Source organism: Arachis duranensis, chromosome 1 (assembly GCF_000817695.3).
Source record: "Arachis duranensis cultivar V14167 chromosome 1, aradu.V14167.gnm2.J7QH, whole genome shotgun sequence".
Taxonomy (NCBI): domain Eukaryota; kingdom Viridiplantae; phylum Streptophyta; class Magnoliopsida; order Fabales; family Fabaceae; genus Arachis; species Arachis duranensis.
The window spans coordinates 96,072,195-96,095,337 of NC_029772.3; the positions used below are offsets into that span (position 1 = coordinate 96,072,195).

The window sequence follows — 23,143 nt, forward strand, 5'->3', positions numbered from 1 at the left end:
TGCCGAAGGAGTTGAAATCACGGCGACCGACTAGGATGAGCTCCGAAACACCGAAGGCAGTGGCGCTTCGAGCAAGCGTGCCAACGTTGTGCCTTTTGGCAATGTTGTGAACCACCACGTAACTCTCAAATCCCATTCTCGAAAATCGAAATTATTGCCACTCGCAAAGAATGAACCACCCGAAACTAGTAGTAGGATGTTCTCTACTTTGGGGTTTTGGATTTGGGAGGGACACTTTGAAAGAGAGGGTTTTCCAGTATTCAACAACAAAGGTCAAAGGTTGAAATTGAAATTAGGTTTTCGATCATTTTATTGTATTTGTTTATTTTATTTTTTCTTAAAACAAAATGAAAGATTGAAAATTTCGAAAGGAGATTCTATTACAATTGAAAAATTAGTGAGAATTATATTTTAATTAGTTAATATTAATTAATTTTAGTATTTGAATTTAGAATCTAAAATTTATGATTAAAGATTAGAGTATAAAATTTAAGATAAATAAAATAATTTTAAAAAGATAAATAATATTAATTGAAAAAAATAGTTACTTAACATTATTTATGGGATTTTATATTTTTTTATATAATTTTTTGTCATACAAAAATATTATTCACTGAAACATAGAATGAGTTTTATGTTATTCACCAGTTTAATACATTAATAAATATTTAAAAAATGTGTTTAATTAGGAAACAAATTCTTATACATTTTCTATAATAAAATAATTTTTTTAAATTTCAATTAAACAAACTGTGATTTTATATTTTAAACCATGGTAAAAAAAATATCAAGTGAAAAAAAAGTGATATTTAGAGTTTTTAAGTTAAAAATTGTAGAGAGTCCAAAAAAAACTCATATAACTTAATAGGATTTTTAAGTTATGTTTTATAAACTCATAATAAAGCAGTAATTTGACCACTCTAAAAACACACCTTCTTTTGAAGTCAATATAACTTTAAAAATATTTGGAAAGAAGTAATATTTAGAGATATTGTAAGTATTTTGAACATTCACGGAATTTAAATATACATTCGACTTAAAGAGTTGAACAATTATTATGAAAAGTTTTCTATAATCTCGTTCGAGTTGTGAAAGTACTTGATCCACTAATTCTCCAAACAATATACATTTAATTTTGTGCTTCCGGGAATAAAAGGCATAATACAACTCTAATAATATTTTTTGACACTTAATATTCAGCATATGCTTGAATTAAATGACTGCAAAATAAAAAAAAAATGTACAGCTGAAAGAAGAGAGAAAGTAGTAAATATTATTTTAAGTTTTCCAACTGTAGTATAATACGTTTATTTTTTTCACCCATGTGTATAATTATCCCATAGCTTCTTCCTTTCCAACAACCTCTCATATGTAATCTTCATGTTACAATAAGGCCATTTAAATCTAAACTTATAATAAATTTAAGATCATGTCTTAACAAAATAAGAAGTATGTTAATGTAACATGTCAAACAGGATTTCTATCAATCGGAGCATTTGCTTCAAGTTCAGCAAAAAGGATAAAATTAAAATAGGTTAAAAACGAAAGTCTCGATGAAAAAGATTTTCACCTTCTTTGTATAGAAACTAAGCTTGTATTTATGAGCAGTTGTTTTTACCTTTTTATTGTTAATTTTCACAATAAAATTTTGCATACTATGCACGGCATGCTTTTTTATCTTCTCCCTGAACAAATTCAATCCAAGCTTGCATATCGTTGCATGAATTCTATCATCCTGCAAAATATTTTGAAATCCAAAAAAATCAAAACTTGTTAGAAAGGCATTAAAAAAGAAGATGCAACGTATAACAATCACTCATCTTGCAAAACTATCTCCAAGCTAAACACCTCATTCTGGTTTCACTGATTAAGAAACTCATACAATCGGACAACACCTACGACCAACGACCAAACAAGCTTGGTTGGATTGATGTCTTTGATCAAGTCTGTCTTTGCAGTCATTATTTGCACTCTAAAACTGCTTCAAGCAAAAGTTTTGCCAGGTAAAATTAATAATAGATTTATATTTTTCATGTAAGTTGTACCATTCTAATATTTATATAGAGTTGTTCTTTTATCAATGAATGAAATGAGCAAGAAAAATGAGATTTTTAAAGAGCCAGTGAGCGTCAAAGTGGGATGTCCCAAATTCAATCATTTATTAACCGTAGATCCTTACACATGGGAAAAAAGATATGCTACTTGTATTTGAAATTCAATTTTGCCAAGACCTCTGACCAACGAAACCGTCACCTCTACACTTCTTTAGAAGGGAACCCTATAGCTACCTCGTCCATTGGGATGTTACTTTGGCAACCAACCCTACTGAAAGGACGACAATTTTTTTTGGATGGTAATACTGTTGGTGGACAATTTTTGGAGGCTTTTTTATGCATAAGCCGATGCGTTGTTGTGGGTTTGCATTTTCATCCTAATGGAGGGAACTAGGGGTGTATATAGTCCGGTCCGACCCCGAACACTTTAGGGGTTAATTTGATGTGATTTTATCGGGTCTAGAATTTGATAAGGGTCAAAAATAGACCCAGTCATTATTTCGGGTCGAATCCTGGTCATAAATCGGGCCACTCGAACTCGGCCCAGTCATCATATACAATTAATATTTTGTGTTATTAGTGATGAATGATGACTATTTTTATGTGGAATTTAAATATTGTAAACTTTAATACTTTGTGTTATTAGTCATTATAAGACTATAAGTTAATGTTTTATGTTTAAAATGCATAAGACTTTAGACTAATGATATAAGTGTTATTTGTATTGATTTAAAAATTTGGTGTTATTAGACAATATTAGTATTGATTATGGTTATATTTTAATTTTAGAGAATGGTTGGTTCTTGTTATATTTTTCTAAATGAATTTTACTATATCAAATAATGGTTAAAGTCTTAGAAATTTGGATATTTTTACCTGATATAATCGTGGTCCAAAAGTGTATAAATTTCATTGGGTCTAAGACCGAATTTAAGTCTAACAAATAGACCCAATATATATTTTAAGTTGGGTCTAAGTTATATTAAACCCGGTTTCACCCGACCCATAAACACTCCTAAAGAAAATACTATTCATGACGGGTGATGTGTCATCACCTCCAAAGCTTTAGAGTTGGATGTTTTCAGTGAAACACTGTTCAAACTTCATGTACTGAACTACTTAACTATTATATTACAAATAGATGTACACTTTTCTCAAAAATTAACTAGTCTTTATTTTTTACCAAACATTACTTCTCACTAAAGAAATTCTCTTTATTTTATGTAGCTTAACTGGTAACAAGCCTCAACATGAAATTATAACTATTTTAGGGTGTGTTTGTTTTTGTGTTTGAAGTTGAAAAGCACATTCAAAATTTTTAAACACTTCAATTTTTGGTTTGGCTATTTTTTTTGGCTATTTTTTCTTCCTATAAATGTAAAAGTAATTTTGTACTTAAATTCACATTTACAAAAAATAACAAATTATAATTTTTGCATTTTTTATTTCTCTTGTACCAACCCCACACCCTTCATACATATTGTTTTATTTATGAAATTTTTATTTTTTTTATGATTTCTTTTTTTTATTTATTATTTATATTTTTGTTAAATTTTTTGTTTGACATTATACATTTTTATAATTGTCATGTTTGTATATTATATTTATTATTATCTTTTTATACTATAATTTATTGATCATTATATAAAAAACATATTAAAAAATATAAAAAATTAAATATACTTAAAAAAATAATATTATAATTTAATGGCGTATCCTTTTCTAGTAATTATCTACCTAAAAGTGATTTTAACTAATATTATCTAAATAATATTTATTTTATCAAAATCAATTTTAGTATAGAATTACCAAACATAAATCATGTTGATACAAACTTATTCTAATCAAAATTAAGTCTATAAAATCACTTTTATTCAATTCCAGTATGGCAAAAGTCAATCCAAACACACAAGTTAGTTATTTGGAGTTCATTCGGCAAGATACACAAGAATTTATCAGAGATTTTATTAGTATGGATACAGTCGAACATGTACAAGAATTTTACAGAATCACTCTTATTTTATGACAACATATAGCTACTTGTCAGTACTATTGTCTTGTGCACCAAATATATTGTAGGCACATTTTGCAATCAAATTCTGAGAGAAACATTGTTGTAATTTGTATGAATCTTTGTACACAATGTTTCATTCTTTTTCGTTTTCCAAAAACATATTTCCTTTTTCTTTCTACTTCTATATGTATGTCAGTGGCCATTTTATCTGACCTCATATACAGATATCCATTTTTGATGTACATGGACTTATTCACTATTATAAACAATAAATAACAACTATTTACAGTTATAAGAGAGTCATGCCCTGAAAGTTAGCCATTCAACCCTCTCTTAAACCAGATTAACAAATTTCTTAAACTGCAACTTGAGCCGCTGCAAGCCTAGCAATTGGAACCCTGCAAGTGTCCTCAAATTTCAGTTTAGTGATTGAATCTAAATCTCTAATTTATTTTTAGATAATATGGAACTAAAAATCTGACCTAAAAGGAGAGCATGAGACATAGTCAAGACCAATTTGAGCAAAGAATGCAACAGAAGATGGCTCCCCACCATGCTCTCCACATATTCCAACCTGATAAATCAACTCAAGGTGTTAATTGCTGCAGCAATTTGATGAGGTCTAATAATTCATAGAATAGAACAGCTACATGCTTCTAGTTCAAAAATCTCTGTCAGTCAGTTACTCCTAGACCTACCTTTAAGTTTGGTCTGACAGCACGACCCTTTTCTGTGCAAAGCTTGATGAGTTGACCCACTCCTTTTTGGTCAAGTACCTAATATTATTGTCAACAGTTTCAAAAATTCAGCAACCATCTTTCATATATCATCAATGAGCAAATAACCTTTAGACAACTAACCTCAAATGGATCACTCTGCAGAATGCCGCTTGATAGGTAAATCGGAAGAAATTTTCCAACATCATCTCTGCTGTACCCAAATGTCATTTGGGTAAGGTCATTGGTTCCAAATGAAAAGAACTCGGCTTCATCAGCAATCTAGAAGAATGGATAATAAAATTAGCAAGTTTAAATAAATAACTAAACAGAACAAATTATACTCTTTAACTATGCTTCTTTCCCACATTCTAAAATCTAAAGTAATGACAAGTAACTACTATATGTTAGAATCTTAATGTGATTCTTCAAGTAGAGACATAAAAGGAGTTTGTTTTTACCTCATCTGCAACTAGTGCAGCTCTGGGAACTTCAATCATTGTTCCAACCTTGTAGCTTAAAGAGGAACCCATCTCAGAGAAAACTTTCTCAGCAACATTCCTTATTAAACTCACTTGATGCCTTAATTCCTGCCAATAAAATAAAATAAAATCTGGGCTTATATGATTAAGATGATAATGGAACTATGGAAGTTTCCTCATAAATTTTAGGCTTAATGATGCATGTAGACAAAACTGAAGAACATGCAAACTAGAAAGAGATAAGGTGGAGTAAGGATCATGCCTGAGGTGTACCAATAAGTGGAACCATTATCTCAGGAAGGACTTTAATGCCATGGTTACTCACTGAAACAGCAGCTTGGAAGACTGCACGTGCCTGCATCTCAGTTAATTCGGGATATGATATTCCCAGCCTGTTGACAGAACCTCAATGGTCACATACAAATTATTGTAAAATCAATCCATAAACTATGGACATTGTTACTTCATTTTCTAGAGTTCATTTCAATATGAATTTGTCATGCACAAGAAGGAAATGCAAACCTGCAGCCACGAAAACCAAGCATGGGATTCACTTCTGAGAGTTTTTCAATCCTAGAGAAGATTTCTTCTTCCTTCATGCCTGTCTCAGAAGTTAGCTCACTGACAATGTGCTCCAAGTCACCCTCCGGAAGAAACTCATGGAGCGGAGGATCCAACAATCGGATTGTCACCGGGAGACCATCCATTGCTCGAAAAATTCCCTCGAAATCTGATCTTTGATAAGGTAGCAAAAGGTCAAGTGCAGCTTTCCTTTGTTCCGGTGTGATGGCCATTATCATCATTCTCACAGCCTTTATCCTCTCGTCCGAAGCAAAAAACTGAAACTCACCAAAACCAGTAGAAAACCATATCATTTGTTACTACTTTTGAGTAAAATTTGTTATGAATATCCAAAAACTAGGTTTAAAATTAAAAAGATTAAATCATATATGAATATTTTATGTACCATGTGTTCTGTCCTGCATAGTCCAATTCCCTGAGCACCATTCTGTCTTGCTGTTAATGCATCTTCTGGTGTGTCAGCATTTGCCATTACCTGACCGACAACAGCAAATAAAAGAATATTCAAGAAAGGAGATTCTTTGATTCAACTCAACTAATGAAGCATGTAAAGCATACTATGCACCCACCTTCAGATGCCTTATTTCATCAGCCCAAGACATGAAGGTTGCAAGGTCATCACTTAGTGCTGGAGGCGAAAGTGGCTGCTTACCTAGTATCACCTCACCGGTGGATCCATTCAGTGATATCCATTCACCTTCCGGAATCACTGTATCACCAATTACAACAACCTGCATTTTCAGTTGAGATTATACCAACAGCATGATGGCCATTTAATATGCTTATACCAAAGGAAAGCCTTTACCTTCTCAATATCATTTACAAGGACATCAGAGCAGCCAGACACACAACACTTTCCCCATCCGCGAGCTACAACGGCAGCATGAGATGTCATACCACCTCTAGCTGTCAAGATTCCAGAAGCTGCATGCATACCCCCTACATCCTCTGGACTTGTCTCTGTCCTCACCTTGAATAAATAAAATAGGAATGAAACTCCAATCTTACACTAAGAAGCATTTCACCTAAAACTTTTCATCATTCTTCAGCATCATCAGCATTGAGCACAACCTGCCCTACTGCAGCTCCAGGGGATGCAGGTAAGCCGGTAGCTATCACGTTGTCCTTGTAAGCAGATGGATCCTCAAACTAACCAGACAAACTAAAATCAATTAAGAACACTTGATCATCATCTTAAATGTGAATCTAGTAATTGTAACTACAACTAAGTATATACCTGTGGGTGGAGAAGCTGATCAAGATGCCTTGGCTCTACCATCTTGATTGCAGACCGAATATCAACAAGCCCTTCATTAACCATGTCTACAGCTATTTTAACAGCACCTTTGCCAGTACGCTTCCCACTTCGACATTGCAACATCCACAACCTATTTTCTTGAACTGTGAACTCAATATCCTGAAGTGTAGGTTAAAGCAATTCCATAAAATTTCCAGGAAGTAAGAGAAGCATGCAAAACAATGACCTATCTATGGAGAGTGAATTTTTACCATCATATCCTTGTAGTGCTTCTCCAGAATTTTGCAATTCTCCTCAAGTTCCTTGTATGCTTCTGGCATGCAATTTTTCATAGTCTCCAAATCTTCAGGTGTCCTGATTCCAGCAACTACATCCTCTCCCTATTTGGGGAGTTGAAAAAATCAGCAAAATAAGTGCATGAAAGTCGCATAACTAGTGTATCATATCATAAATCATGTACCTGAGCATTAATCAGAAACTCTCCATAGAGTTTCTTTTCTCCGGTACTTGGATTTCTAGTGAACAAGACACCAGTTCCGGAAGTCGTCCCCATGTTACCAAACACCATAGTTTGAATGTTCACAGCAGTTCCCTTTAGTCCATTTATTTGATTAATGCTCCTGTACTTAATAGCCCTTGGGCTATCCCAAGAATTGAAAACAGCTTTCACGGCTAGCTCGAGCTGCTTCTTCGGGTCTGCAATTGGTTAATCAAAACTTAAGATGGGCGCATATAGTTTTTTCTTACAAAAACTTTATGGTGAGAGGGAGTTTGAAATGAAGGTGAAGACCACGAGGATATATAACAAACAAATCGTGATGGAGTTGCATTCAGCACCTGAGGGAAAATTTTCTCCATTGGCTTCAAGGTAGACATTCTTGTACTGCTCAACCAGATCTTTGAGATCAGATGCTGTTAGATCAGTGTCAAGTTTGGCACCTTTTTTGTTCTTTAGATCTTCTAACTTCTCCTCAAACAACGAATGCGGAATGCCCAAAACCTCAATATAACACAAAAGAACAATTAGAAAATATGGAAAAATACAATGCTTCTTGATCCACTTTTAGAGAAGGATATTGATACTAGCTTTTAATATTGTAATTTGGACTTCAGTTGCTAAAGCATTGTTAGCAATCTATAAAGAAAGCTAAAACAACGTGCATTTTGATACATAGTGTAAAAGAATTGACTACTCACAACATCTCCAAACATGTCTAAGAATCGTCTGTATGAATCGTAAGCAAAGCGCTCTCCACTCTTTGCAGCCAAGCCAGCAACGACTTCATCATTGAGTCCAAGATTGAGAACTGTATCCATCATTCCAGGCATGGAAATCTTGAAAAGGTGGAGGAAACTAGTTAGTTATATTTTGTTAGCACAGCATGAGAAAAGAATAAAGCAAGTATAAGAAAAGAATGATATTTACCGCAGCGCCGGAGCGGACAGAGAGGAGGAGAGGTCTAGAAGGATTCCCAAGAGAGGCCCCCATCTCTGCCTCCACAAAAGTGAGGCCTTCAAGTATCTCATCCCAGAGGCCATCAGGTAACTTCTTGCCATTGTGCTGATATTCTTGACAAGCTTCCGTTGATATCGTTAGTCCCGGAGGAACTGACAATCCAATGGTTGCCATTTCTGCCAGGTTTGCCCCCTTTCCTCCCAACTATTGCATATCACTCACACACATGCAGATCAATTCAAAGGAAAACAAAAGCAGACATGGAAAAAAGAAAGCAGGCATCCCTATTTTGTTGAATGTAAACAAATGTGAAGACAAAGAATACTTGCCAAGGATTTCATGGCCTTGTTTCCTTCACTTCTGCCCTTGCCAAATGTGAATACACGCTGTTTAAACAATAGCACAGAAAATTTTTACTCCAGCTTCAGTAAAAAATAGATGTTACATTCTAAATGCTTAGGGAAAATCATAGCTGAACACCACTCTTATACCTCTTTTTACTTGTTAGTAATGTGTGAAAACTTCTAAAAGGTTTATGACAATTTGCCTTTGTATACGTGATCTGACATTCTTAAAAGTTTTCAACTTCAAACTGTGTCTGATTATTGTCTGAGAGTAAGGGAATAGCACATTGCATATGGCAGTTATGACCGTTAGGATTACTGAATCCGTTATGTATAATGCTCTTCGTTTAAAACAAAAATTGAGAAGCTTGGTCAAAGTTAAACAATGCTTAATTAAATAAATCGAATATCAGCATAACTGTGTAAGTACATAATGAGTTTAATTTTTATATGATGTCAATATATAAACATCAGTGACTCTGACTCAGTGTCAGTGTTCAATTATATTAATTAAAATAACTAATTTTAACGTTATTTCCAAATGATTAAGCATTTTCAAGATATTAAAAATTAGAAAAATTCTAGATGACCAACAGTTTTTCAGACAACATCAATTTTAAGAATATTTAAAATCTACATCACACAAAAGAAAATTGTCTTTCTTTTTTTTTGTTTTCCACGGTATTCTCCAACCCGGCAGGCCAAGGACTAATCCGCTGCGGTATTGAACTCCATTTAAGAGTTTGTCGCTGGCCAATGGATTAGTTACTAAAAAATTGTTAATAGCAAGGGGCGTAACCAAAAATTTTCACAGCCTCACGGACCAAGTTGGGCCTCGTATTAGGATATTTTGTGTAAAGAGGGAAAATTGACCCACTAATTGCGGTATTGTCCCAAAACCCAACATTACATGCTCAGCTAGTCACGAAAATCACTTGACCAAATAACCGCAGTTTGGGCAACCCCCACTGGTGCGATTTTCATTACACAAATGTAAAAAGGTGGAACATTATTAGGGAAGTAATCATATTTAAAAAAATTATTACATGGTACTACTGAGTTAAGAAGCATTAAAGTAAAATGTAATATAAATAATAAATTACGCGACAGTAGTCAAGATCATTAGTATCTTAATCTTTTAACCAGCAGTGTTTTATTCAAATCTTAAAAATAATTTAGTACTTAATTAAAAAATGTTTTAGAGCTAATAAAATCAGTTGATATATATTTGTGTATAAATATATGTCTAATTTAATTTATTTTTAATACATATTTTAAATTTTTATATATATTGACTATATTTTATATTAGTAGTTAATTTTGGTGTATACCTAATACTAGTTGTTAGTGAATTGAATAAGGTATTAAAGTAGCAATTGAATATTGATAATTAATATAATTGTGGTAATTAGAGGAAAGAATGAATGGATGGTACTACGTACCTTTTTGGTTGTGGGTGGGGTAAGGATAACTTGTCCACGTATTGCAGGGTAACGTGATGATCCTGTTGATGATGATGATGATGATGATGATGAGTTGGATCCAAAGCACAACAACTGCAACTCCTCCTGCCACAGCACTACTCCTCTGCTGGTGCTTCTTTTCCCATAGAACAGTAGCTCCCTCTTCTTCTTATTGTTATTACTGCAAACATCTGGTGTGCTCCTTATCAGTATTCCCTTCCCTATGCCTACTGAGGAACACATCTTTTTCTGATCTTTCTCACTTCAATTTCCCCTTCCTTCTCTGTTGCATTCATGCATGTAAATACATATATTACTGCATACTGATTATATCATGAAATCAAATTCACGTACCTGAAGAAGATAGAATGAATGAATATAACAAAAAAGAGAGTAGTTGAGAGCTGAGTAATTAGTATAGCAGCTTCTCAAAATGAAAAATGTCAGTTGTGTTTTATTTTCCTCGCTATTTATGTGTTTAATTTTATTAATTATAACTCAATAACAAAAAGAATGTAATATAATTCAAAATTATAATGTATGATGAGAAATGAGTGGACAATATTCCGGATTGGAGCTAAGTCGCCTTCAAATTCAACTTAATAGTAACACTAACTATTATTTTGTGTTCCAAAAATATTGTTTATCCACTAAAATTAATTATTAATATATTTGTATATAAATATATGTATAATTTAATTTATTTTTAAAGAAAAAGATAAATAGATTTTTGATTTTTTGTCCTATAGACATTTTTGTTTTTGACTATTGAAAAATATTTTTAAGTTTCTGACCTTTACAAAACTTGGATGGATCCGTTTCTAACGGAGATATTTAGACGGATCAGTCCTGACAGAGACGTTTGGATAAAGAGACTGATCCGTCCATGTTTTATAAAGGTCAAAAATTTAAAAGTATTTTTTAATAGTCAAAAATAAAAATGTCTACAGAGTAAAAGGTCAGAAATCTATTTATTATTTTCTCTTATTTTTAATATTTATTTATATTTTAATATATATTTTATATTAATGATTGATTTTAGTTATTAATATATATATATATATATATAGTATAATTGTATGTGTCCTTTATTCGATTTTTTATTTTATTGAATGACCAACTTTACCCTTTCTTGGTCCGTCTCGCGGTTTATGGCACACATATGGACAATTCTTAGAAAATCATACAACTTGTCCCTTTCAAGTTTCAATGGCTACCCTCTTCTCCTACTTCTTTGCTTCTCCTCCTTTTTTGTTTCTTCCAAAAACAAAATACTACTATGAAAATTATGTTTTTTCAGCTCTTCACGTACCTTCTTCCGATTTAAAACTTTTGACACCACAAACATCTTGCAGTAGATATAATAAAACTAAAAATGTAATAATATAGCTGGATAAAGAAGGAAATTGTTTTATATTAACAAACAATTCAACTTCGACAAACTAATATTATTGGAATGGTTAAATGTTTAATTTCCTTTCTAAAATAATGTGAATAGATGTGGCTGAGTACATCTCTCGTATCACTTCATAATTTCCCTAAAGAACCTTCTAGACAGGAATGGGTTCTATATTTTTCTCCAAATATTTCCATCCACATCTATTACTCTATTTATCTTTATTAATTATTTGTTTTCTAATTCTATTTTATTATTAATAGTTTTGTAGATTCTTAAAACGCCTAGGAAGCAGTGAAAATAAATGGTTGGTAAACTATGGCATAAACAAACATAATTTTATAGTTACTTTTCTTGAACTTTTTTAATTTTAATACGGAGAGAGGGTTGGTGTATAGCAGAGTTATAAAGGTATATGGTGTTTCACCAAGATATGAAAACTGCGCAAGACAAATCAGACTGTCCGATTGGAGGTACTGAAAATCTTGGGTCTGATTTGTGTACTAGCAGAAAACCTTGAATCCGATTTCAGTATCCACGAAATTCTGCATGAAATTTTGCTCCACATAAATCGGACTGTCCGATTTGTGTCTCCCTCTTTCTGCAATGAAATCGGACAGTCCAATTTCTTCCCACTAAAACAAAAAATTGAATGCCGTCACAACCGTGTATATCTCCCCAATATTCCATAACTCAGCATAACTCACATGTCACACTTTTCTTCACTGTTATGAATGTTATAAGAAATTTAAAATAAATAATATGGACATATTATAAGATTTTATAATTTATAATTATGTGTCTTTGGCCTTAGCCATGTGGCATCCTTTTAATTATATTTCTTGAGCTTCATGAGTCCTTTAATTTTTTTTTAGACACTCTAGAGTGAAGGAAAAAAGTTTTCATGTATTATGCATCACTTAATAAAACATAACAGTTAAGTCAAAAAATGATGGCTTGTGTGAAATATGCAATTATGCATAATCTTAATTTTGAAGTCCACATTCTATGATCGCTGCTTGAATCATGAAGGCCATTCATGTAGACAAAAATATTGGGTGGCACATGTGGCTATATTCTCTATTAATGTTGTCAATAGGAAGTCATGATCATTGATCAAATATTCTTACATTCAGCAGATATGATTAAATCACTTATATTCACCTTCTTATGTTTAATAAAATAGCACATGAACAAATTAGGATTGAGAAAACAATAGTGTATATATATAACCAATAGGTATAATTTCTTCTGCATATTTATTTACTTCAGCATCATATCACAGTAACAAGCTAAGGAAGGCAAGTGCACCTTCTCAAGAATAACATCAAAACAGAAGAGGAGAAAAAACAGAACCAACCAAAAATCAACCTTGCCATTGAAAGCAGCTTAATGTATCAACCAACTGTTGAGATGCATGATTAGAATGCTTTATTCATTCTGAAGTCCCACAGACATTATTCAAAACTCTCAACTCGCTCAAAGTATAAATAAATAAATAAATAAATATTATGTATGTGTATACCGTATGGCGATACGCCGCTGGATCGGGCTCCTGCAAGAAGGGCAATCTTGCATACCTTGCTTTTCATGGAGCTCATTGCATGTTGTGCAAACAACCTGATGTGCACAGGGAAGGAAGACCACGGACATCTCCTCCGAAAGGCACATCACACACTCGCGTTCGCGTTTAACCCCACCGGATGTCACTGAGTAGTCGCTGACTAGCTCCCTTATAAAAGAATTCCGGGGCCCTCCCATGGCTGCAACATTTTTGAGGTCCGCGAACCTGCCAGCATAGCTTCCATCGATGCCCATCCTCAGTGCAGCGATCTTGGAAGAGTCAGTCTTCAACCTCAGCTGTGCAATTTCCTTTTCAAGTTTATGGATATCATCTCTGTACTTGAGCAGATTTCTCTCCGCTTTCAATTTGATCATATCCTCTTTGGACTTTGCTGACTCCTCAATCTGTTCTCTTTCCTTTTTTATAGAATTGGCCTGTAGAAGAAGTTCTTCTTTCGCCTTCGCTTCTTGCTGCCATCTAGCCTGTGTGATATTTGCCCTTTACGATGAGAACATAACAAGAAATAAACTCATTCAACACCCAAAAAGAGTCAAGAGTGGTTGCATTGTGGAACCTCGCAATGGTTCATGTGTACAAAACAATTTGATCATGTTTCACTTGACAATAAGGATGAGTATCACAAATACAAGATAAACAGGATCTTCAAGGAAAAGGAAAACAAACAAGGTGCAAGGAAACACAAGTTTAAGGAGTCATCTTAAAATCTACGCATCCGTTCTTCACCTTCTAAATGGAGAAAAGCCGATACCTCGATAGCTAACATGATGGCATGAAGAAAATTTGTTTCAGACCCATATCATTTAATATACATGCAGTACTCACCCACTCTACATGGAAACATGATAATGGTCAACTCATGCAAACAAATGGATATCTAAAATAGGTGTTAACACAAGCCTATCTACTTACTGGTCTATGCTGAGAATAAAAATGAGACTGGAGGATCTTCAAAACAGAAAAACCCACTAATCACACCTTCATACAACCTTATTTCTTAAGAAAAAAGGTTGCATATTGGAGACACCGTGGTACATTAATACTGCACGAACTATGTTACAACAGTGAAGATACCAGGTGTTGTTTACAAAAATATAAGGGAACATTAGAGAAATTTTGGAACAAGATTAAAGTACTATACCTCAGCTTGTTCCTGTTGCACCTTAGATTGCTCTAGTTCCTGCAGCAGCTGCGCTAATTTACGTTTTTCGGTAACTAGCTCTTCCTGAAACAAGGATTTCTGTTTCTCCCAAGACTGAAACTTCATTTGGGTTTTCTTTTCCCTTTTTGAGACCTCCTGACAGCTTGCGGCAGTTTCTGCAGCACGTAGTTTAGCAGCCTCCATCTCTCTCCTTAAAGCAGCATTCTCAACCTCAAGCTTCCTAACAGCAGCATTAGCTCGCTCTACCTGTCCACTTGCTTTGCATAAGGCATTTTCCATCTCGGAAAGCTTCTTCAGAGTGTTTTCTTCCAGAGATTGTTTCTCTTTCTTAAGACGCTCAACTTCCTCTTTCTCTTGTCGAAGTGTCTTGAGCTCAGCCTTATCCTTACCCAGCCGACGAGCAGCTTGCATAACTTTTTGATTGGCCCATTCAGTCCATTCTTGAAGTTGATTTTGCAGCTCACGAACCCTTGGAACCAGCTTCAAAATCATTTCATCCTTTCTATCTTGTGGTACCCGTTGACCAAGGGGCTTGTCAGATGATAAACCCACATGACTATTACTAGGTGCCTCCTTATTGACGTAGACAGGTGCCGGAGAAGACTTGATTCTTGAAGACAATGAAAGAGAAAGATCAGTATCTGTAGCTGATAAAGGAGCTGGACTACTGAATGCAGGTAGAGTATTTGCTGCATGTACTGAATACGAAGTATTGGTCGATCTAGAGATGAGATCAGGAGCAGAATCCAACCGGAATGAAGTCGAGACAGATGGTCCGGCAGGGGATGAGAAATTAGCATTATTGTCTTGAATCACATCAACCCCCATTGCCTTACTTATCTGTAAGGATGCACTCTTTAAATTTATCGTAGAAGATTCTGACACAGATTTAAGTTTCTTATCCAAGATTAAACTACCAAAGCTACTCAGCTTCCCTCCTCTTGAAGACCCTTTGGATCCATAAGTCCGATAATTCTTTTCCACATGAAACGACTTTTGTCGAAGAACATAGTCCCTCTTGGTGCTGCCAGAATGGAACTTCCTAACATTCCCCCATTTTTCATCGACCAGGGGAGATTGAGATGTTGCAACAGTAGTAAAAGCTTTATTAACACAATCAGATCCAAAAGTGGTACCCCCATTCTCTAAGAGTCCACCACCAAGAACATGAGAATTCTTTGAGTTATTCATGCCAGGAATTCCCACCGCGAAGGGTTTCTTGGATTGAGAATTATGAGAACCTGCAGGAATCGATTTACAAGGATTTGGAAAACTGAACTCAGGAACTTTTATTTCTGCTGTTGATTGCAATTCCATTTGGCTAGATGAACCACCATCCATAGTGCCATCACTACCTAAACAACTTAAAGGGTCACCATCCATTGCACAAGCATGTGACACATTCATGTCGCAAATTAACAAACACCACATTGCATCGCCGATACTGAAGAATGGCCTAACCTCTCTAAGTACACAAACCAATTCAGCTAAGATATACTTCTCAAGCTGCACTAAATCTTCAAAATAGTGCTCGCGTGAAGGATCAATCTCTTGGCTGTTTCTAAGAAATGCTACAGCATTATCAATTATATTAGACTCAGTATCTTTATATCCATAGCAGATGCCAGACCTCAAGATGGCCTTAGTTGCAATTTCTTCTGTATATCCCAATGCAGCAATTTTTTTTATTGCACTCTTGAAAATGGTGTCCAAATTACTCAAGACAAGCTCTTCCAATTGGGCTTCAGTGAGATCATTCCAATCAGCATCGTTGAATTCATCTGCATCGAGTCCTTCCTTTGGATGACTAGGCCCGACCTCAGATGCACTTCCAGGACTATACAACCCAAGGTCAAGCTTCAATCCATCGGCAGAATGATCCTGGCTAATACTACACAGGTCACAAGCCGCGGCTTGCCCATGAGCCGGGGCAATTTCAAACTTCTCAGCAGAGAATTCATAACCAAGGCACTCACTTTGGGGTGAAGGAATAATCTTATTGGACTCCCCCAAAGGAGGATCAGCCCTGAATTTTCTCTTATTTCTACTTCCTTTTTCTTGGACAGAAACTGAAGGAGACATTTGACTGCTGCCACTGGCAACCAATGAAACCATTCTTAGACAGCTGCAGACAAAACCAAATAAACAACCAAAAAAAGAAAGGAAACAGATGAAAAATATGAACACACTTATCAAGTTTTATCTAGTATCTATCCACAACCGCAATTCCAACATCAAGTTTCATGAATTCAAAAGCAATATTAATAACATCATTGATGAGGAAAATTCAGCAGCAATTCCACAACATTGTGCATAAAAAAAAGTAATACAACTAGCACTGGATATCATATTTGTATGCATTAAATCCAGAAAATCAATCATTTCTGGATTTAACTATTAAGAACCGATGATTTCCAAAATTCTAGAAGGTTCAGAATTCAGAGAATAATTGATGACAGATCAATCAGCTTCCACATATACGCAGTAATCTCGTCGAGCAGAACATACCCGGAAAAGAAAAATTGGAAATTAAAAATACCCAAACGAATATCGGTACTCCAAATACAGCAACAGATCACAAAAACGATTAAAAAAACATGTTTTTGAAAGATTATCCAAGCATACGGAGGCAGTGATAGGAAGAAGATCCCAAATACATGAGTTATAATCAGTACTACACGATCGATACGTACCCGATTGGAGCAAATTACCGAACAATCGATGGTACGATCGATCTTACACAATCGGACAATCACAAAGAAAATCTACACCTTTTCCCTATTTTTTTCTTTTTTTTTTTAGTTTCCTTTTATTTTATTTGTGCTGATATGAGGGCCTTGGGAGCTTGATGGCTTTTATGTATTCAAGGTCTTCCTCCATCTTAGAAATAAGAATAAATTAATAAATTAATAATAATAAATAAATAAATATTTTATTTTTCATATATTCATTCATTTACCATAAGCTGCCACTCAAAAATAAAATTGTATCTTAATTTAAAAAAATTGTGTTAATTTATATATGTTGCCATCTATCTATCTACATAGTCTAAAACATGACTATGTAGCATGTGGTTGCATCACATGGAAGTGTTTGAAAGACATGCATATCAAAATTAATAGTGGCAAAGTGTAGACATGTTATGTTAAATATTTTTTTTTTCTTTCAACTTTTTAGTATAGAAAAGGTAAAATTAAGAATCACTTCTAAGGAAGCATGGTAGAAAAAGGAGATGAGATTTTAATAACAAATAAGAGATTAACCACTTATTATTATATCACAGATAATTTATGAATAGGGTAAATTAAGAATTAAGTCTCTAAAATATTTGATTTTTAACTAATTAATTTCTAAAAAAAATATTAATTTAATTTTTAATGTAACAAACAGTAGATATGTGATGTCTTTCTATTAATTTATTACGTAAAATTTTATAGTAGTGTTTATATATACAGTTACCTATTGTGACGTGTTTATTTATGAAAGATCGTCACACAAATAACAACTTTTGGAGTGAAACTTTACCTGTTTCAATAAAATTCGTGATAAATAGATAATAGTTGATAAAGCTTGTGTTGGCTATAAATGAATTGTAGTCGAAGACTGAAGTAATTCGAGATGTTAGTAAGGTCTTGAAGTGGAGCAGAGAACGAGGCCCACGTGCTGAAAGCATCGAGTAGGGAGTTGTTCAGCATATGTTCGATTAACATGGTGATTCGAACAAGTTTTTCGAATAAGAAAGATCGAAGAGTATCAAAAGGGCGGAAATGGTTACTTTAATCTCCGCACACAAAGGGGCACGAATTCTTTAATGATCAGTTATGGAAAGAGGGTTATAAATAACAGGAAGTAGTATGGCCTAGGGGTTGGAACTTTTTTTCAGAAATACACTCAAACACACTCACATCCTCAGCAAATTTCTGAGTCTATATTCGAGTTCGATTTCTGTAGGGTTTCTTTCATTGTCTTTACTTTTCAATTTTATAATTTCTACAAACTTTATCTTTTCCTGTTCAGTTTATCTTCAAAGCATATTTTAATTTCATTGTCAAATTTACATTTCAGTACTTTTACTTTTCATGTCAAAAGTCTTTTGACCCAGTTGGAGGCATTTTTATTGCTTTATTTAAAATTTAATGCAAACTATTTCGATTTCAGTCAGTTTTACTTTTCGAAATCTATATTGTACACTTTTTAGTTTCTTGCACCTTTTGAACTTATTCCCTTTTAATACTTGTCCAATTCGAGGACCTTTGATGCACTTATAGAAAAACTGGTACCTGCAAAAGAGGAGTAGGTTTGGCTCCCAGACTATTAGATATCGAACCACCATCGATTTGCTAAAAATCGACAAAATAAATTGGCACGCCTGGTGGGACAGTTTGAAACTGAAGTGTGTCAAAAGATTTTTGGTGTCATTTGGTGTATGCAGTTGAGAAGTGGAAGGATTATCTACATGGCTGATGAAGTGTCAAATATGAATGGTGGTTCGTCCACCAATGACAGCATACTAGTAACTGTGCAATCTTCGGACGTTACTTCATGTTCAGAAAGTTTGATTGTAAGTGAAAATACAGTGGTTACTAGTGTACAAACTGAAAATAATGGGCATAATATTCATCCACGTGGTAACTTACCACCAGTCCAGCTTCCAGTAACTACTGGTTGGTCTTTTTATGGCCTTCCTCTCGGTTATGCTCCACCGATGAGTGGTTTTGTTCCTCCCATTCATTTTGGAAATGTGAATGGAGTAGATAATTCTCAAAATCTAAAACAATATTCTAAATTTTCTCGTGATTATAATGTGGCTCTACGTCGAATGCCTCTAATTCTATAGCAGTATTTCGACAACATGTAGAGGAAAGTCATCATGATTTGGTCAACTTATTGACTCAACAAATGACTACAATTCTAAATCCTATGATGGTTGATCACGAATCGAAATTCGAACGTCTTGCAAGGTTGATTATGATGAAGGAGAAAGGCATGATGCCAGGGGGAATAATGAGTGTTTCGAAAATATATTTCAAAATAAAAATAATATTTTAAACAGAGAGAATCCTCATATAATTTTCCATGGTCAAAATGCAGATGATGTTCTGGCCCGATTACGTGCTAATCATGGTGGTGAACATTATCAAGTCACAAGGATTGTGGAAGATGTACTCAATCGAGTCGGTTTGAATGTGGGGTTTGTGAATCGACCCCATTTTCTGTCTGCTTTCCCTCAAGTTGTTCAAATGGCTGAAGTGCCAAGAGGGTTGAAAAATCCGAAAATAATTACAAAATTTGCAGGAAAAGTTAGAGAGTCGACCACTGAACATGTCGCTCGATATATGGTCGAGATTGGGAATCTAGCCAATGATAAGAATTTGAAAATGAAGTTTTTTCCTTATTCGTTAACGAAGAATACATTTACTTAGTTTTTGAATCTCAGAGCAAATTTGATAACGACTTGGATTCAGTTGGAAACTGCTTTTCATGCTCAATTTTATCGAGGGCAATTGAACGTAGCAATTACTGATCTATTAGCGTTGAAACGAGAAGATGGTGAAACCATCGATGATTATATGATACGTTTCAAAAATTCTAGAAGTAAATGTTATGTGTCATTACCTGAGAATGAAGTGGTGAAAATAGCAGTTATGTGGTTAAGATTTTATATGCGTCGAAAATTGCTTAATGTGCATATTCCTGATTTAGCCCATTTGGTTGAGAGAGTTTGTCAAGTCAAACTTTTAAAGAAAGAAAAGGAGAAACATAAGAATGAAAGAAGGTTAAAGAGTAAACCCTTTACTCGAAAAGAGAAAGTGACTTATGTGGCCATGGAATCCTCGGAAGAAGGGTCTGATTTTGAAGTAGAGGTTGATCTGGCCGAACTTAAGAAGGGTCCTCCATATGTTTGCTCTTTGCTTAAAAAGCTCCCTAATAATGAAAAGTCGAATGATTCAAAACTAAAGAGTGAAAAAAAATATAGTTTTGATATCTCAAAATTTGATCAGATTTTTGATGTGTTGCCTAAAGATAAGCATTTAATTCTGCCCGAAGGTAGAATTTTGCTTTTGATGAAAGATTTGAAAGGAAAACCATATTGTAAGTTTCACCAAGTAACTAATCATTCGACTAACAACTGTGTTTGTTTCAGGGATCTTATACAGGAGGCCATCATGGAAGGACGTTTGAAATTTGATGATGGGAAAAAGGAGATGAAGGTTGATGCTGATCCTTTTGATGTTGAAGCCAGTTTTGCTGAGCCATGTTTATGTGTGAATCTGGTTGGAATTTCTTATTACTTTGACGTGGCTTTGGGTGATTTCGAATCACAAGTCCGATTAATATATTGTCGAGTGGGGGATGGTTTGTTAGATTTCTTGGTGCAGCAAAAGATCATAGATCGGGACGTATCTCTGTGTCCTCGATGTAATGGTATATTTGACGCTGAGGCTACAGTAATCTTTGAAAAAGAAAAGATGAAGAAAGGATTGGCTCATAGAGAGGAGCAGGCTTGTCAAACGCAACCAATTCGATGAGTAAAGGGACAAAGCTCTAAGGCTCCTCAACAAGATGCTACCGCACCAATAAGCCGTTCTTAGGCTATAAGAGTTCAGTGGATTCAGAATTGTCGAGAATTTTGAAATCGAGATGCTGAATACAGGCGAAACCCACAGTAGGGACATCGAAGACCTCCTCGAGGTCGGTATCCCTATTATCATGGGCAAGCTAGAGGGTACCCAAGGGGTAGAGGAAGAATGAATCAACAACAAATAAAGAAGCCTCAAACTGATAAAGGCAAAGGAAAAACGCCTTCAGTGCACTCTCGAGTAGTCTTCCCATCTGATGGAGAATCTTACCCAAAGGGCATTTCTTCTCCTACGAAATTGGACAAAGGCAAAGCAGTAGTTAATACTCCAGGTGCTGACAAAGACAAGGATGTTGATTTAGATGAAGAGTATTTTGAAGAGGGAGATGATGAAATGGTTGGAACTATTTCGATTATTCCAACTGAATACTTGGGTGAGTGTGAAGGCAACCCTGAAGAAGATTATGATATGGATGCTGAAGAAGTCTTTTCTTTCATCCGATATGAGTATGAACCAAGGTATTTTCTGAGGCCTTCCTCTAAGTTATCTCTTATGCTTGTTTTCTCAGGGTTGTCTCCAATTTACACTTCTTCTAGTTTGCATTCAGGCTGGGGGCGTAGCTCTTCTTGAGTTTGAACACCACCAAGCTCAATGGCATTGACCTCTTTTCTCCCAGGACTTCCTTTTAGATTGAGACTTTTGTTGTAGCACCTACGTGCTAGCTTATGATCTCCCTTAATGGTGGTAATTCCTTCGGCCGTAGGAAACTTCATACAGAGGTGAGGTGTGGAGACAACAGCTGTAAGTCGATTCAAGGTGGTCCGACCTATTAGGGTGTTGTATGTGATCAACCAAAATTTTATGGTAAATTTTTTGTTACAATGAGTAGATTTTATCAATTTATCTCACATTTATTCATTGAAATAATATGTTTTTGTGAATTTATCATAATTGTACTTAATGATTAAAAACATACTTTTTAAGCCCTTAAATTGCTAAATTTAATTCACTTTAATTCCATTCGATGCATTGATATATTTGTTAAGTGATTTTAGGCATTAGAAGGAAAGGATGGCTTGAAGAAATGAAGAAAAAGCATGTAAAAGTGAAGAAATCATGAAGAAATAAAGTTTTGAAAATCTGCCCCGTTGCGCGTATGCATGGCTTCCGCGTACACATGACCTGGAATTTCGCCAATTTGCGTGTACGCGTGCCTTCCGTACACGTGACTGCCAGCACATGATTTACTTAAATAAACACGTAGATCGCGATTTCAGGCTAATTTTAGGCCCAATCCAGCTCATTTCTAAAGTATTTCATGCAATTCTCAAGAAGGATCAAAGGGAGAACAATTAGGTATTAGTTTAGAATCATGTTTTAGGTTTTTTATAGAGAGAAAAGCTCTCTCTTCTCTCTAGAATTAGGTTAAATTTAGGTTAAAATCTCTCTTAGATTTAGGTTTTAATTCTTGTCTTGATTAAGTTTTCTTTGCAATTTCTTGTTATTTCATCCTTGTTCTTTTAGTTTTACTTGTTATTTCCTTTATTTTGTGCTTTGGTTCTTATGCACTCTTGTTGATTTTGATTTTTATTTAATGCAATTTGATATTTTTATGTTTATTGATGTTTGATTGAGTTGTTATTATTGTTATCTTGCATTTGGTAGCTTTAGATTTTATTATTATTGCAATTTTACCATGCTTTCATTTTATGCCTTCCAAGTATTTGATAAAATACTTTATTTGGTTTTATGGTAGATTTTTAGCACTCTTGGCTTGAGATTGAGGACTTGGGTTCCTTGATGTCATTGAAGTCCAGTGTGATTGGTAATTTAGGGTTGTTAGTTGGTTTTAGGATCAACTATGTTCACTTGACTTAACCCTCTGATGTTAGAGGATGACTAAGTGGAATTAACCCTTTGTAATTACCATGTTGTGTTTAATGATCTAGATAGGAAACCTTGACTCTTAATCCTTTCTAGGAGTGTCTTTTAGAATTTATACTTTCTTGTTCATCATTCCAAAAATTTTCATAACCAATAATATGCACACTTT

General features: G+C 34.5%; 3 protein-coding genes across 5 annotated transcripts in view; all 3 read right to left on the minus strand.

The window, feature by feature from the left end:
• Positions 1 to 270, minus strand: part of LOC107465028 (uncharacterized) — a gene marked incomplete in the record, with an annotated part of 1,904 nt that extends 1,634 nt beyond the window's left edge. Inside the window, 1 exon segment of the mRNA XM_016084002.3 lies at positions 1 to 270. Within this exon segment, the coding sequence (XP_015939488.1) occupies positions 1 to 136 (136 nt within the window).
• Positions 271 to 3,995: 3,725 nt separating this feature from the next.
• Positions 3,996 to 10,856, minus strand: LOC107465035 (pyruvate, phosphate dikinase, chloroplastic-like). Its single transcript, XM_016084007.2, is given in 20 exon segments — positions 3,996 to 4,466; positions 4,551 to 4,642; positions 4,767 to 4,844; positions 4,929 to 5,066; positions 5,246 to 5,374; positions 5,529 to 5,658; positions 5,789 to 6,105; positions 6,234 to 6,323; positions 6,418 to 6,579; positions 6,654 to 6,818; positions 6,857 to 6,997; positions 7,086 to 7,265; positions 7,358 to 7,486; positions 7,567 to 7,802; positions 7,944 to 8,106; positions 8,304 to 8,441; positions 8,533 to 8,766; positions 8,892 to 8,948; positions 10,349 to 10,652; positions 10,724 to 10,856. Coding segments are annotated over 19 exon segments (2,886 nt in total). The 5' UTR covers positions 10,613 to 10,652; positions 10,724 to 10,856; the 3' UTR covers positions 3,996 to 4,423.
• Positions 10,857 to 13,001: 2,145 nt separating this feature from the next.
• Positions 13,002 to 17,350, minus strand: LOC107465011 (putative E3 ubiquitin-protein ligase RF298). 3 transcript variants are annotated; one of them, XM_016083985.3, is made up of 3 exons: positions 17,203 to 17,350; positions 14,489 to 16,604; positions 13,002 to 13,811 (listed from the first exon to the last, which is right to left on the minus strand). In XM_016083985.3, exons 2-3 carry the CDS (start codon positions 16,589 to 16,591, stop codon positions 13,275 to 13,277), a joined length of 2,640 nt encoding a protein of 879 aa, XP_015939471.1. In that variant the 5' UTR covers positions 16,592 to 16,604; positions 17,203 to 17,350; the 3' UTR covers positions 13,002 to 13,274. The 3 variants fall into 3 exon arrangements, with proteins under 3 accessions (XP_015939471.1, XP_015939461.1, XP_015939478.1); XM_016083975.3 differs by having other exon boundaries at positions 14,489 to 16,634; positions 17,203 to 17,345; XM_016083992.3 differs by having other exon boundaries at positions 13,673 to 13,827; positions 14,489 to 16,634; positions 17,203 to 17,345.
• Between the last annotated feature and the right edge of the window lie 5,793 nt (positions 17,351 to 23,143).